The sequence below is a fragment of the Stenella coeruleoalba genome (assembly GCF_951394435.1).
Source record: "Stenella coeruleoalba genome assembly, chromosome: 12".
NCBI classification, from domain to species: Eukaryota; Metazoa; Chordata; class Mammalia; order Artiodactyla; family Delphinidae; genus Stenella; species Stenella coeruleoalba.
In genome coordinates, this window is record NC_137158.1 from 65,402,050 (window position 1) to 65,418,372 (window position 16,323).

The 16,323-nt window shown below is 43.1% G+C and overlaps 1 protein-coding gene across 4 annotated transcripts in view; it reads right to left on the bottom strand.

Annotated features, from left to right (window-relative positions):
* NHSL1 (NHS like 1) overlaps positions 1-16,323 on the bottom strand; it is a 238,176-nt gene that overhangs the window by 127,673 nt on the left and 94,180 nt on the right. For 2 of the 4 annotated variants that reach the window (XM_079938916.1, XM_079938913.1), the window contains exon 1: positions 1,530-2,707. The exons of the other annotated variants lie outside the window; for them this stretch is intronic. In XM_079938916.1, coding sequence (XP_079795042.1) covers positions 1,530-1,731 — 202 coding nt within the window. In that variant the 5' untranslated portion in view covers positions 1,732-2,707. Of the gene's footprint in view, positions 1-1,529; positions 2,708-16,323 lie in introns of those variants that run through there. 4 annotated transcript variants of the gene reach the window in all.

Below are 16,323 nucleotides of genomic sequence, written 5' to 3' on the forward strand. Positions count from 1 at the left end.
CAGTCTCTTTCCCTTTAGCGTTAATTTAGATGGCGCATCTATGATGGAAATCCTAAAGCCGCGTGCTCACATGTACACAATCTTTAACAGAAACTTGACAGCAGTTGATTTAAAACAAAACAAGCCATAAAAAAGCAACCCCTGGCAAAGGCCAAAGGAATTAAAACTACACCCTCTCGCGACCACAGTACTACTGTATCCACCCTTTGAACATTACAACCCACCCATTTACCAAAACCACAGCTTATTCCTGATTTAGAAAAGTAAAGTTCGTGGACTTACTAAACTACACAACTCCAGCCAGAAAGCACAAATGGCTTTTCTACGCCTCGCAATTATACAGCATCTGAACTAAAAACCTGTGTATTTCGGCTCAGTATCAGCAGACCACTGTGGACCCCCTTCTTGACATAATAAACAACTGACATCTTCAAAGAGCATTAACTAGTCCCTCTTGTGCCACAGTTGAACAGACAAGAGCAAATGGCTTAACCCACATTATCCATGAAGAAGGGTGCGTTTAATTCTCAGTCCATGGAATATAATTACTGTCCCCATAAGCACAGATTTAACTTAGCTCTCTCACGTTTCAGCAGTTTTATTTCCCCAAAGAAGGGGGAGGACAGGTCCCTGAAAGGTTTTAGTGAGGCTTCTCTTGGCACGGGAAGAATGTGATAAATAGGGAAAATACAAGCATGCGGAATGTCTGGACGAGGTTCCTTTGTAAACCTTAAATAGTGCTCCCCCACTGGGCTGTGACACGGCTCTGAATGGAGAAACCATTTTAGAGCCTAACAATTCAGTCTCTCCAGTAAACATACTAAAAGGAAGACCTCAGAAATTCTAAATATAAAACAGGGGTGTGTTTAAGAAATATTGAAATATTTCCCTCTTTTCCGCCAGGACTGCTATATTTCTTCACCTTGAAGAAGACAAAACATGCTAAACCTGAGAACAGAGACCAGCAATGGTCTGAAAAGGAACTTGAAAGAAATCCAAAAACTCCTTCTGGCCAGGATATCACACTTCGTGTGTTCATTTCCTCGATGTCACCCCAACACCTGTTTAATTCAAGCGTTTGTGTAATTCATCAGTCTTCTTAAAGAAATACGCAAAAAGTTTATCCACGATTCCCAAAGTTTTCTCAGTGCACTGTTTCAGAAAAGAGCTCCATGTCCTAACTTGCAATTGTTGTAAAGAGCAGAAGATTCCTCCCAGGATGTAGTTTACCACTGAACTTTGCACAAGTCACATGAGCGTGCGGATATGATTTGGGGATGGGGGGCAGTGCTGAGGACACATAACAGCTATTTTATCCTTCTTAGAAGGACACAATCTCAGGTTGAATCTAATTGAAGGAGCATTTTTATTTTAGACATGCAAACAAATGACTGACACTGAATTCCAATACAAAAACACACAAAAACTCCTAACGGGGCCAAGAATCCTGAACAGAAATCAGTGATAGAAACCAAGAATTCTAGATAGCAAACTCCTAAAAATGTTTAAATAGAAAAAAGTCAAGTCACCTTTTCTGGGCTGGATTCTGTAGGTCCAGTTTTCATCATCCGCTTCCACCTGCTGCCCACAAACTGAGAGCTCTCCATCACTGCGAAACAGCCTCTTTGTCTGCCTGGGCAAGGAGGAGAAATTTATCCAACTCACAGCACGTGAGAGGGAACCTGGGTTTGACTTGAGTCTGAAGGGACCTGAAGAGCCTTCCTTTTTCATCTTCTTTCACATCAAAATCAACTATAGACAAAGGACAGTCCAGCCAACAAAAAGCTTGTTTTTAAAAATCGTTCCAGGTCCTTTCAATGAAACTGCTCCTTCCTACTTGTTCAGACAATCCTGAGAGTCAGGCAGGGCACTCTGCAGAAAGATTGCTTCTGTGTCACCCAGTTATAAAGAAAAGAAAAATGAGAGATTAGGGGAAAAAAAAAAATTTTTTTTTTTTTTTTTACCCTAGCCACATTGTGGTACCTGGTCTCTAGATCAGGACTATTCACAGTCCCTACCTCACCCCCAGAAAATATGAAAATAAAAATAACTAAAAGTATAATTTAAAAAATGAAGCAGGGTGTTCATTTCAGGGACGCTTGTCAGGACTTGGTAAAGAACAAGACCAAGGCACTCCGACTCTCTGGTGTGTACCTAGCATCCCATACTGTAATCCTACTCCTCTCCCAGGCATCTTTCCCCACAAGGGCAGAAAGCCAGCCGTCTGCTGCAGACAGAAGAAACTCCTCAGGCTGGAGAGAAAGATTCAGCGCCAACCCAGGCGCCTAGTTTAAAGTTCAGCCACACAGGTGACTTGGGAGAAATCAAAGAGTTCAGCTCATTTGCCCTCTTTCCTGTCTGTGAAGCACTCAGGAGCCACAGGACTCCACAAACAATAAAACGGGCTGTGTGGCTACTGCTTGGATTACAGAGTAAGCGCTCCTATGAAAGGCGATAGGCTTTCCCAACACTGGAGCCACCTCATTGGAGACAAAAAACCCCGCCTCCCTGCTGCAGTCAATACTTCAGAGGCAGCTCAAACTTCTGAACTCCGGCAAAGCTACAGAAACGCGTACACACTTCTGGACACTTTTTTTTTTTTAAAGCCAAAACTTAATTAATTATCGTCAGACCACATTTCTGGAAGTGGGATTTTGAGAAGGAGCTTTCAGAGATTATGTAGTTATATACACATCCAGCATTCCTAAGTGGATTTAGGAATGTCATCATCTAAGGAAATGTACTTCCAAAGGGAATAAAACTGACCCAGCTATTATGTCACTCCCAGCTTTCAGCGAAGGTGAAACGCAGCCGTTCTTGCACCTGTCACTGCCTCTCCTGTCTTCCACCAGCAGCAGGAGTCGGGGGCTGATGAGCCACTTCTGCCTCCCCACCGGCAGCCCCTGGGGGTCATTCCTCTCTGGCTTTGAATGATCATCCTATCACAGAGAACCATAATCTGAGCTGTGCTAGTAGCTTTTAGCTGTAGGCTGCAGCCCTTTGGAAACCCTTAATCAGGGCATGCAAAATATCTACAGCCACATGTTGGAATGCATCTGGGTGCATCGTTTCACCCAAGGCCAACATAATTCCATGGTCCTAGGGGCATAAAGAACTTCTGCAACTTTTCATCATAGAGACTTGGGTCAGTGTCCTCTCCCCAAAGTGTCATTCAGAGTAAGGGCAAGTACAGAACTGGGTCCATCTCCCTCTCCTGTACTCACTCTCCTGTAATAGCAAATATATTAAAGCTAACAAATTACAACAGAAAATAAACTTTGATTAAAAATAATAAAAGCAGGATTTTGCATCATACATCTACTGCAATTCACTGAGATTGTAAGAAAAAGGCTCTACACGCTTACCAGGACTGGGACGTTTATAGAAGAAAAACACAGAGCTGCTGCCGAGTGTTCCTTGGATGGACAGCTCATATCACCATGGAAACCGCGACAGAGAACAGGTCGTAGGACTAAAGGGCAAAGGTGCAGAACAGTCCAGGTAGCAAAAACAGGGACTCGGGATAAAAGCTCAAAGTGTCCTCAAGAAATCATGTAGTTTAAGCCCCTCAATTTACTGATGGAGAAATTCAGGTCCAGAGAACGTATGTGATTTGATCGCTATTATAAGGGCAAAAGTGATATAATTACATATAGCATCAATGGCTAACATCAAAGTTCAAATATCCAATAGTCTTTCTGAGTCAAAGACTTTGAGAAACTCAAAATATAAAATTAAACTTAGAAAAAAAAAAAAGACCCTCGTGCCAGAAAATAGAAAACATCCCAAATGCTGCTTTTACCGTTTCAGATGCTCATGGGACACCCTGACACCCAAGTATGCATTCTTTAAGGACCCATGGACCCCAAACAAGGAACACAGTGGTATCCCCGCTGACGTCTACATCCTGCAGTTACAGTTTTAAGTTAGGAATATCTAAGCCCTGAAATAAACTTCATGCTGCTGTTCTTTACATTCAGCAAGTGCTTTTGAACAGTGTCCCCAGACCAGCTTCCTTGGAGTGTGCACACACACACGTACAACAGCATAGAGGAATTGATGTTACTAGTAACTGGTGTGTTTTCCTCCGGTACCTCCTACACACATCTGAAAAAGAGCTGATGGCAGGGGCTAGAGGAATATTCACTGCCAAGCAATCAAGAAGCAAAACGGGTCCATTCAAGCACTGGACTCATGACTCTCCTCAAAGTGAATACACACTTAATGCTGGACTTCAAAGAAACTTAATGGATTTCCCATCATTCACAAGACAGATGGCTATGTTTGCATATAACCAATTCTCCATCTATGAGCTATTCCGTTTCTGTTAGATTGAGACTTGATTATTAATATCTTCACTTATGTAAAAGAAGGTCAAATAACTTAACTACTTTTACAACTGGACCAGAGTTCCCCTATGACCAAGATAAAATATAATGACTTAAATCACTTTGTAGGAAATATTTGTATTTTAACTATCTGTGTTAGATATGTACTCCAATTAGCTTAGAAAAACATAAGCGAACTGCTTAAAAAGCTATTACATTCATTCAGCCTATATCTATGCAACAACTATGATGAACCACACACTTTAAGCATCTGGACTATCAACCCTAGGGTCATACAAATCTACCCCTGCCAGCAGCATCGGGGTCATGGCTACTTTGTGCCACGCACATCACATATACTACTGCTAATCTTCATGATAACCCCACAGTGGAAAATCCCTACTTTCAGAATATAACCTGTTTCTTCAAATATTAGATTCCACTATAATCTTCGATGTAATAAAACATCATAATTTAACCATTTTTTCCCAAGAAAATCTGCACTAGAATACACTCTTCCCAGACCTTTTAAACAGACATGCTGAACAGATTTTTTTGTCCACACTCCTTACTGTGCAGTGCTTTCCCATCTCCCCCCTCACTGTCAGGCTGTCAAAGTGAAACTTCTGTTGTCATCATACGTGCCAATAACTGCTCCCTTCCTACCATTTTGCCCCTGCTGAGCTTCAGGCAACAGGAAATCAGATAAATAATCTTGCTTAAATTATATGCTTCACGGGAGTCATGAGCACTTACGGAGTGAAATACATAGCTTTAGTGGAAGGAAGGGCTTTGTTACAGTTGCCTCCTGGCCAGCACCCTTGTCCTTTCACTTGCGAGATGGAAGCCCAAGGGTTGAAATGGCTGGAGGAGCAGCCTCTAGATAACGACCCCCAGGTGGGCTGAAACCAGGTTTATGATTTATCGCCTCTTTTATATTAAGTTCTTAGCACTTGAGGGTGGTGAGGAATTTACCCAACATTACTGACCAAAAGTCAAGAAATTACTCTGTATTATTTCAGGAATGATTTAAGTAATACATTAAAGAAAAGTTAAGTAAAAAAACTGGGATGCACCGGAATATATTACTAAGGGAAGTTCTAGAATCATCTTCTTTGAGAATTCCTGAGTCATATACCCATTAATCTGGAAAGATTTATTTATATTTCCACCAAGAGTCAAAGGGAGAGATTGAATACATTTGGAAAGTCCTTGCCAAAAGACACAATATTTCATGTTTCGATATATACCGACACCCTTAAAGATGAGTTAAGCTCAAATGGAAGTTTTTGATTTAATAAGAATTGTTAAACATGACAGGATATAGGATTAGACAAATCTCTCAACTCAATCGGGCATGTAATTGCCGCCCTTGCCATCTGTGTAAAATGCCAGCCAAGAGTAGGAACTAATTTCAAGTACCATCAGTTTTTTGGCCTCAAAGGCCACAGAAGAGCATTATAACTCTTAATTTCCATGTGTACCTTTTCTGCCCTGACCCTCTGTTACAGAGCCTAAGCTCGTACTGCTAGCCACACAACAGGCCAATAATCGAGAGATAAATCGCTGGGGCAAAGGATAGCGACTTTCTTTGGGAAGCCGGCAACCAAACGGAAAAGATGGTGGACTTGGGCCCCAAAGAATCATCTTGCCTGAGTGAGAATTCAGGCTCCTTTTATACTTTTATACTAAAAGGGGAGGGAGTAAAGTCAAACATTTCTTGATTCCCATCAGCCTCCAGAGGGGCTGTGTTAATTTCATCCTCCCTGCAGTCATTCACAGGTGAGCCTGGTCAGGATATTTCCTGTGAGCTAAACAAAGGTATTTTAGCTTAATGCTCTTTACCTGGGAAGCAGCGGTCCCAGAGATTGGCCATTATGTGTAATTTAAGCTTATAGGTAACATCCCTTTAGTGATTAACTTGTAATAGAATACAAAAGGTTCTTCTTCCTTATTACACCTCTCCCTCAAACCTGGAAAGGAAGAATAGGAGAGGCAGGACCCTGATGCCAGAAACCAATGGAGAACAGTGCTGTATGGTCAGAGTTGGTAGGGTTGCTGGCTTGGCTGGAATGGGGCGCACAAACAGAAGGCTTAATGAACAGAGACAGGGTGAAAAAAACATATACCGCAGCAAGGAGAGTCACTCCGAACTGTGTCTTGTTCTAAAGCAGCCCTGACTGGGTAGAAGCAGTGAAGTGTGTACCCTATCAGATTACCCCATGAGTCACAGAGGCCGTCAGCTTCTAGGACAGGGTGCAGTCGTTTTTCCAACTGTCATCTCTTGTAAATAATTGAAGAGTAGATTCAAATGCAAACTTTCTATGAGGTAATTTGTACACACAAATAATGAAAGCTTATCTCAACATCTAGAAGTAAACAGTTCGAGCCAGACATTTATAACTAACAACAAAAAACCCATATTGCCCCCAGGGCCACAGCAAGCCAACTCCTACAGTACACGAAATCCTCCTTCCTCACTCACCTCCCACCCACTACCGAATTAAGCACCTGATTTACTCAAGAAGGAAGTCAGAGAAGATGAAACGTCGCCAATTAACTATTCAGAGAGAGGTCTGTTTTTAGGGTTCTCCTCACCTACCACTACCTCAATACGGAAAAGAAAAAAAAGCACTGCCTTTACGTTCAGCTCTAGCTTTGAAAGTCAGAATAGGTCCCTTTCAATGGAATTAATAATGCTTCCCTCAACTGGAAAGATTAAATGCAAACACTTGTATTTATGTATCACCACAAGCCTAAATCCCACGTTTCAGTGTCTTCACGTCTGAAAAGGACTCCTGAACAGTTCTGACACGAAGCCTTAGTGACACTGTTCCCCCAGGATCACTGATACAGGAGCAATGTGGTAGCACATTACTGCTCTCACCCCCTGGGATGTGGTGTGCTGCAAGGGGGTAAGGCCTGTGCCTGGTCAGAAGCTGTCACTGATGGATACTGTCACTGCTGTGTACTGTGCACTGCTAGGGGCTTGCCAAGAAGGCAAACTTTGCCCAACCTTGACCAAGAAAATGTCCCCATCCGAGAAGTTCATACGAGAAGCTCCCCTAAAACTGAGCATTCACTTTGAAGTTCAAGGATGAACCTACTCTGAAACTGAAATAAAACTCCAAATAAAAAAAAATTGAATCATAATCTCCTTTGTACTTCATCCCTCTCCCGATCCTTGTAATTATTATTTTTTCTACTTACTCAACCAGTTCTTCACAAACTTGTCTTGCACATAAATCACAGGAAATCTTATTAAAACACAGAGTCGGATTCAAGTCTGGAATAGGGTCTGAAATTCCGAATTCCCAAAGCACCCAGGTAGGGCCCTGGACCATCTTCGACTTAGCACAGTACTAGCCAATAACGGTCCCCAAAAGCAGGGATCTCATCCTTTTCCCTCCATGTTCCCTACGGTACCTAACACACAGCCAGCACTAACCAATGCTGGTCACAAGAGTGAACAACAGAATCGTCTACTCATTCCCGTGTTCCCTCTTTCTTTTGATCTTAGCATGTTCCAGGTCAAAGAGATAATTTGACCTTTATAACTAAATTCCATTCCTTTATCACTAAGTTACAAAAAGCAGAAGTAAAATTTGTAAACTGTTAAAAATATATAATCTGAATTAAAGGGTTAATAATAAATTTCCATCATCCATAGAGTTATACTGCATTGCTTTGAGAAGAAAGACGGTCATTAACTGCTAGGTGGCATGCTTTTCTTAATTTGTAAAGACATCTACATTGCTTCCATCCACCAAAACTCTGGAATTCAATGATCCCACTCAGAACCTGGGACAATCAACAAAGAGCCAAAATCAGAAAAGCAGCCCACATCCTACCTGGTAATCCATGCAGACAGGCTGGGACCTCCTGGGTTCCACCATGTAAACTTAGTTGCTCTGTGGCAGTGGGAAAAATTTTTTTGTTAAGTTTTTCCTGGTACATGATTAAGACAAAGAATTTTTTCAGTCAACTTTAAGTGACCTTCCAAAACGTTTATTCTATTTGGCTCTATCTTTAAAACTATATTCACTATGGCTCTACAGAGCACATTGAATATATCTGGGTTTTTTTAACAGACATTTTATCATTTCAGCTATTCCCTTTATTATACTACCATTCCCTGCTAAACATGTGGTTAAATATTGCTGATACCAGGAATGATTCCATTGAACCAGACAAATGTGTGAGAAATAAATGAGAAATTCAAACATTAAAAAAAAAAGGTGGGAGAAAGAAAACTTGAAAAGTTCTGAAACCAGTGAGAACAGTGGCAATGCCCATCCTGCTTTTGGCCACACTGTTCTAACTGGATCATTTGCTGCCAGCTTGATAGGTAAGTGGAGAGTCAGAATGAAGAAATCACCAACTTTCCTGTTGGTTTCTTCCCTCTAACATAAACCCTGTGAAATATGTATCATCATACATATTTTGCAGATGCAGATACCAAGGATAAAGGTGATAAAGTAACTTGCCTAACAACCCCCCACCAAGTTATTAGGTAGCAGAGTTGAGATTTGAGCCAAGGTCTTTCCTCCCATACGCTGCCCTTCCTTCGACCATGCAGACGGCCTCAGCCTTGGGCCTCTCCCCTGGGCTATGACGATACCCTGGGAAAGGGGACCCCTGCTTTCAGCTGCGCTCCCCTCAGAGCTGTCCTCCACGGGCCAGCTCACACTATATTCTAGGCCCCTGGGCCCTTGACCCTTCTGTGCCTCCATCTGCCAAAACACCTCTCATCTTTTTCACCTGCTTGACTTTTACTCAACCTTCAAAATTTCTGCCAGGAGCTATCTCAGCTGAAATAAGCAAACGTTTATTAGGCGCTATACTGCTTAACTCCTGCTGCATAACAAGTCACCCCAAAACTCAGTGGCCTAAAGCAACAGTCATTTAGGATTTCCCACGATTCTGTGGGTAATTTGGAGGCCAGCTAATCTAGGCTAGACTCGGCTTGGGGTGGCTCTGCTCCCGTATGCCCGAGACTGAGAAATTTCCTAGGACATGGAAATTATTTTAAAATGGGGGCAGTCCCAGGCACACTGGGATGGTTGGTCACCCAAGGGATAACCTGTAGTGCTTCTCCTCCCTCCTAGAACCAGAAGGCCAGTCCAGGCTTACCTTTTTCATGGAAATGGCACCAAAGAGCAAAGCTCAACTGCACCAGCTTCTTCCGCATCAGGGCTGCTAACATTCATTGGCCAAAGCAAGTCACGTGGCCAAGCCAACTTGATTGGGGCGGAGCAACACACTCCACTCACCTGAGCAAGCAAGGGGAAGGGAGTGCCTATTTCTGAATCTCATCTACCACAGGCAGCTGCTGGGCAAGTTACTGAGGGTGAGAGACTCCTAGGACATCATTCCCGACCTCAGGGATTAGACTGCGTTAGATGCCACGCTCCCATGGCACACCATGAAAAGAAATGCTGCCCTTCCCCTAACACATCTGAAATCATGCATTTGCCACGGAAGACTCTAAGCTGCCCAAGTGGGAAAACCGAGGCATGTACAGTACCTAGCATACAGTAAGGACTGAATCAATGCCTGTTAAACTAAACGGGTCAATTATACGCCCTTCATCATCATAGTCAACTTATTATATATACTCCAGTTTCTTTACTGGACTACCTTTGACATGCTCCCACACAAAATGATGGATTACATGCAGGGGTCAGCAAAGTTTTTTGTAAAGAGCCAGAGAGAAAGTATTTTAGGCTTCGTCAGCTCTCCGGTCTCTGTTCCAACGACTCTATCTGCCATTGTGGCAAAAAAAAGCACCAGACGATATGTAAACCAATCAGGGTGGCTGGGTTTCAATAAAACTTTACTTACTAAAACAGGTGGTGGGCTGGATTTGGTCCCTAGACCATAGCCTATTGACCCTGGGTTAGAAGAAGTAGGAATGGCACTCGGAGTTGAGCAGACTGCACAAGCACAGATAGTTCAAACCAGTGTTTCCCAAAATGTGCTCCTTAGGATACCGGTATCAGAATCAACTTGGATTGGGGTAGGGGAGTTAGGAGGCCAGGAGGGCTTGTTAAAAATGCACATTCCTGGATCCTATTTAGTTCACACCTCTGGAGAGGAACCTGGGACTCCACATTTAAATGAGTCTCATGCATGTTACAATTTGAAAATCACTAGTTTCATCATTACACTACGATTCAAACAGATACGCAGGATTCAAATCTTTACTCATAATTTCACTAAAAATGCACAAACGGGCTTCCCTGGTGGCGCGGTGATTGAGAGTCCGCCTGCCGATGCAGGGGACACGGGTTCGTGCCCCGGTCCGGGAAGATCCCACATGCCGCGGAGCGGCTGGGCCCGTGAGCCATGGCCGCTGAGCCTGCGCGTCCGCAGCCTGCGCTCCACAAGGGGAGAGGCCACAGCGGTGAGAGGCCCGCGTACCGCAAAAAAAAAAAAAAAAAAAAAAAGCACAAACGTTATATCAAAGTATAGATATAATACCAAATGAATACAAAATAGACTAGGATGATATATCGTAGGATATTACAAGCAAGATATAGTATAACAAATTAAAAAATTTTTTACTTTGGCATTTGTTTTTCCATAATTTGTATGCTAAACACAGGCTATAAATGTTTTAGTCAAGTAATGTTTAATTTTCATGCAGAATTATTTTAGACATAGAGAAAAGGAGAGAGATCATCACAGATTTAATAGTTAACGTATGGCTATATTTGTTTCAGTTTTATTTTTTAAAAGTAGTACAGATAAATTTCCCTCTTGTCCCCAGTCTCACAGTGGTAACATCATTCTAAATTTAGTGTGTATCATTCCCAAACATATTTTCCACACTTTTTCTACATACCAGTGAGGTCATCAAGACATAGTACTGTTTTGTGTGTCAAAGTTTTATAAATTATATTATACTGCAAATCATTCTTTTTTTAAATTTATTTATTATTTTATTTATTTATTTTTGGCTGCGTTGGGTCTTCGTTGCTGCGCGCGGGCTTTCTCTAGTTGCGGCAAGCGGGGACTACTCTTCGTTGCGGTGCGCGGGCTTCTCATTGTGGTGGCTTCTGTTTTTGCAGAGCACGGGCTCTAGGCAGGCGGGCTTCAGCAGTTGTGGCTCGCGGGCTCTAGAGAGCAGGCTTCAGTAGTTGTGGAACACGGGCTCAGTAGTTGTGGCACGCAGGCTCAGTAGTTGTGGCTCATGGGCTCTAGAGCACAGGCTCAGTAGTTGTGGCACATGGTCTTCGTTGCTCTGTGGCACGTGGGAACTTCCTGGACCAGGGCTTGAACCCGTGTCCCCTGCATTGGCAGGCGGATTCTTAACCACTGCGCCACCCGGGAAGCCCTGCAAATCATTCTTAAACTTATTTTTATAAAATAGTTAATATTAAAAAATTTCCACTCACTCTACAACCAGCGGCATGATGGGTAAAGGTGCCAAGGACCTGGTACCTCTCATGAATCAATTCACCTGATCCTTTTCCTACAACCTTATTTAGGTAATTAAAGGAACATTTCACAGCAGGGTATGTCTGAGAAAAATCGATACCTAAGCTTCTACACTCGATGTGCAAATCTGCTTAAGGGAATGGACTTTTGTGTTTCTCCCACATACTGTGTCTATTAAAATTTCACTCGTTGCATAAGAGTGTTTTCTTTAAAAGCTTAACAAATTTAAGCTTTCTAGAACACATGAAAATATAACAAAGCATATAATGATGGCTTTATATGTTTTTCTCTTCATTCAGCTCAACAATTTTTACAGTCATCAAAATCTCCAAGTAAAAAGGCTGCTTAGAGAAGAGCAATTCAATCTGATGATGACGACTTTGGCTGTCCCTGTACAATCACATTTGTCACAGTCTTAAGTAATAAACTCACTTTGATAAGGAGAAATTCAGAAAACAAATGGCCTAAAAGACACTTAAGACGTTCAGAAATTTTTGGTTGAAACACTTGCTCTCCAGGGTCAAAATGAATGTGTTAAATCAAGGGAATTTTTGTTTCTATAATATGCTTCTTTAAGATAACGCCGTCGAAAAGAACTTCAAAGAAGGGTGAAGTATTTCTACAAAATAAACACTAGACCCTTGCCACTGATGGCAGGCTGGAGTGGGTGGATAGAGACTGGCTAGCACAGACGAAGGCATTAGTTATACAGACTCCCCCTTCTAATCTCCCTTCTCTCAGCCCAGCCACTCTGCTGTCTCCCTGAAATGCAGGGGCAATTACGACAGTGTTCCCTCAAAAGGCCCCAAGTGAGCGGCACCCTCTGTTCTCATTCTTGGGCTCAACCCGCTGCAAGACAAAGACACCAGGGACCCTGAAAACTAACTGGGGAGATGCGGACATCACTAGCACTTGATAATTGATACGTTATTTTCATCTGCAGCAGCAGTAAAGAGGTAACCATTGATCTTACAGGACTTGAAGTAGAGGTGGCTAGTACACAAGTGGAGACGTCTGGTAAGGCCAGAAGCAGGAGATTAAAATTGTGGCCGCATATATAGGAAGGGGATGGTGAGCTGCAAAGGAGGGTCAGACTCCCAGCAGGAAAACAGTTCACTCAACGCCAGCATTGTGAGGAAAAGAACCAAGCATGCAGGCCTCACCTACACAGACAAAATTCTCATGGAACTGCACCTGTGTCATTTTCTCAAGGAACTGCTAGGCCCATTTCTCTTCCCAAATGAGGTGAGGCCATGAAGGGTTTGAAGAAAAGTGTGAAATCCTGACAGGTTAAAAGGAATTACTACAAAAATAGCACAGGTGTAGCTAACCTCATAAGTAATGACAGTTGTGTAAAATAGCTAAAAAGTAAAGAAACTTCCAAATTTCATCACCAAATACACGCATGCATGCACACGCATACTCAAGATGTGCTCCAGCATCTTCTAAAGTTTAGTTTGCTGACAATATTTGGTAGAGGAGGAATGGATACAGAAGAAAAGTACCAGTTACTGTACAGTTCCATAAAATACACATTATTGGTTATAGTTGATAAGAAAATGCTTGGCTAAAGGTAAATTACTATTCAAAATAAGAAAAAAAGTGAATGGTGTCACATAACCTTTAATTTATTACATAGTGCAATATTGCTTGTTCAGGCCATAGGGAATTATAGTAGGTTGTAGCCTGTATCTGAGATTAGGTCCAAGGGTGTCACTTAAGGAAGTGACGTCATTTAAGAATTACCTAAGCCAAGCAAGAATTAATATGTAAGCATATGCTCAGCCACTTCCAGAAGAGACACCTTTACAAAATGAGATTACAATGAAGCCTGAGGAAAGTTCAAAATCGAACTTACCTATCTAAGGGACAGCCTCATACTAAAGATTAAGGAATCAACAGCCTAATAAAATGTTTTGTCACCAGCCTAGTAAAGGTAGGAGAGAAAGATGAGGACAGAGGTGATGACCAGTAAGCATTTGTGGGTGTCCAGTGTCCAGAGCTGAGCACAGTGTCTGGAACCCTGTAAGTTCCCAATGTCTGATGGCCTAGCACTGCTCAAAGAAACACGGGATGGGTCAGCCCCAAAGTGAAACTGCATTAGTTTTTTAAAAACGTAAGTGGCCAAACAAAACACCCCAAACCCAATCTATGCATAACCTACTGAACAAGAATCTTTTACAAAAGGTGATTCTAATATTCACCCACGGTTGAGAATCAAGGCACTAATACAATTCCAGCTGGGCCTGACCCATCCTGTGTCTCTCTGGCCATCAAACACTTTGTGTAAGGTATGCCCCTACCCCCAATTAAGAAACACCAATCTTTGAGAAAGTTTACACTTTGTTTACAGATAAAGCTAAGTTAATGCTGGTTCTGTGTTTCAACTAACAATATTTAAAGGAACAATAAAATGAAGAAGCCTGCCATTTTTCCAATTCTAACTTTTTAAAATGTTTAAAAGAGCATCAGATGCCAAGCATAAATTAGTCTCCTCAGAAGCTTCCTAGACAGCATCGGTGTCACTGGGGGCTGGGGGTGGGGGGGAAGAGGGGTACCTATCTGAAGGGCCGAGAACAGACACTGCCTTCCACAGTCACTAGGAAAACTAAGTCTTACACTCACGCTGACTGTTTGAATTACAGGAGCTTGGGACCAAAGGAGATCTTATTCTGTCATACACTTTCATCTTACAGATGAGGAAACAAAGAATCTGAGGGGTTTTGTGTGACACTGTGACACTAGCTTCATGGCTGCAGGAATTCCATCTAAGTAGTTTACCACTGTGTGGCCCAGCCTTTAACAGATACCCCAGAACAGTTTTAGAAATTAATTGTCAGGTCATCAGCAAAGTTGGGACCCAGAGTCAGGCACAGTTTAAAATAATGATGATGATGATGGTGGTGATGAAGATGATGCAACTACACTGAAAATAAACTGATCTTAAGAGAGGTAAAGCAATTTTCCAAGATTACACTCCTCCAATACTCCGGAGCCTGAATCCCATCTGTCTTCACCGTGGTTTTGAATTGCCAGAATCATTTGTCCATAGAACAGACATGAGGCATAAAAAAACCATTCTTTCTGAGATTAACACAGGTAACTGATCTCTCAGAATGTGTCGTTGTTATTAGTATTTTAACACCTGGGCTGGAAAAAAGGTTCCAGAGAGAAGAGAAAATTAACTTTGTCAGATTTGCAACATTAAGTATACAAGGTTTAATTAAGAGCAGATGGCCTTATTAGAGATAAGACTTTTTGCCTCATCTAGGATCCATTGAAAATCATGCTCAAAACCTGACATGGTTTGCCTGTGGTTGACCAGCAGGTGGCAGAACAGAACAATCCGTCTTCTGGAAAGCCCCAAGCAGTAGAGGCTTGGGTAAATTCAGGGAGAGTATTTGTAGTATTCAAACACTGGCCAAGCCCGGGTTAGGACCCAGCAAAGAATCCTACGTAAAACTCAAAACCTGATGGTATCTCATAAAATAGAAACAGTCGGGTATCCATGCACTTCAATAACCTACGGGTTAAAATTCAGAAGTGTCTTTCATACTTACACAGGCCAGATGGCTGAGGAGCTAAAGAAGAAATATCACAGAGGACGCTGTCCAGCCTTTAGGACATTCGGGCGTCCACGTCAGTGTTTCCTAAACTTGCCTGCTCATCGGCATGACCTGGGGGGTGCTTATTAAAACACAAACTCTGGGGCCCCCTCCCAGACACACACAACCTCTGGGGAAAGGGCCAGGGAAGCACCTGGGGGGCTGATCAGACAAGTTTAGGGGTCTCTGGCTGTGTACTAACTACCTGGAGGGGAGGTACAGGTCAGGGCAGGCATCGACTGGCTGGGCGAGGCTGACTAACCTCACTGCTCAGCACGGGGTAGGGCCCTCCGGCTGCCCAGCAAGCCTCCCCGTCAGCTGGGGGACCCGCCAGGCTCCCCACCCCTGACCCCGCATCTCTCTGTCCCTCCTTTTCACTCCAAAACCTCACTTATCCCATCTCCCCTCTCCTGGTTCACTCCTGCCTGCGGCTCACCATCGACAGCATGAATGAATTTGCTCCTTGGCACTTTCAGCCTCTGTTTCTAGAGGCTGCCTCCCTCTCCCTCTGATTCCCTCCACTGCAAACAACAAAACGCCTCCCTGCAGCTGCGGCCTCCTCAACACAAGTTCCGTCTGCAGCGGGGACAGTACAGCCCCCCACCTGTTGCTCACTCGCATCCTGTGAGTCCCTAACACCCTGTAAATGGGGAAAACAGCCTGACCACAAGTTGGATCGCCCACCTCCACTGGGCCCTCGTCTTCCTACAGTACTTCTACGCTTCCTTTGCACGTCGCCCAGGTTGTTCCAAACCATTAGGTTTTCCTTTCAGCCTCACTCCCACCTTCATACGCAGACTCAAAGATAACCTCCCTTTAAATAAAGCGACAGTCAGAGACGTCCCTCTACCATTCTCCCGTCTGCCCTAAGGGAAATCCCCGCAGCTTCCAGCTTAGTTTGATCCATCTGGGCCTCCACGTTCTGCCACGTCAGCCTTGAACCGCAG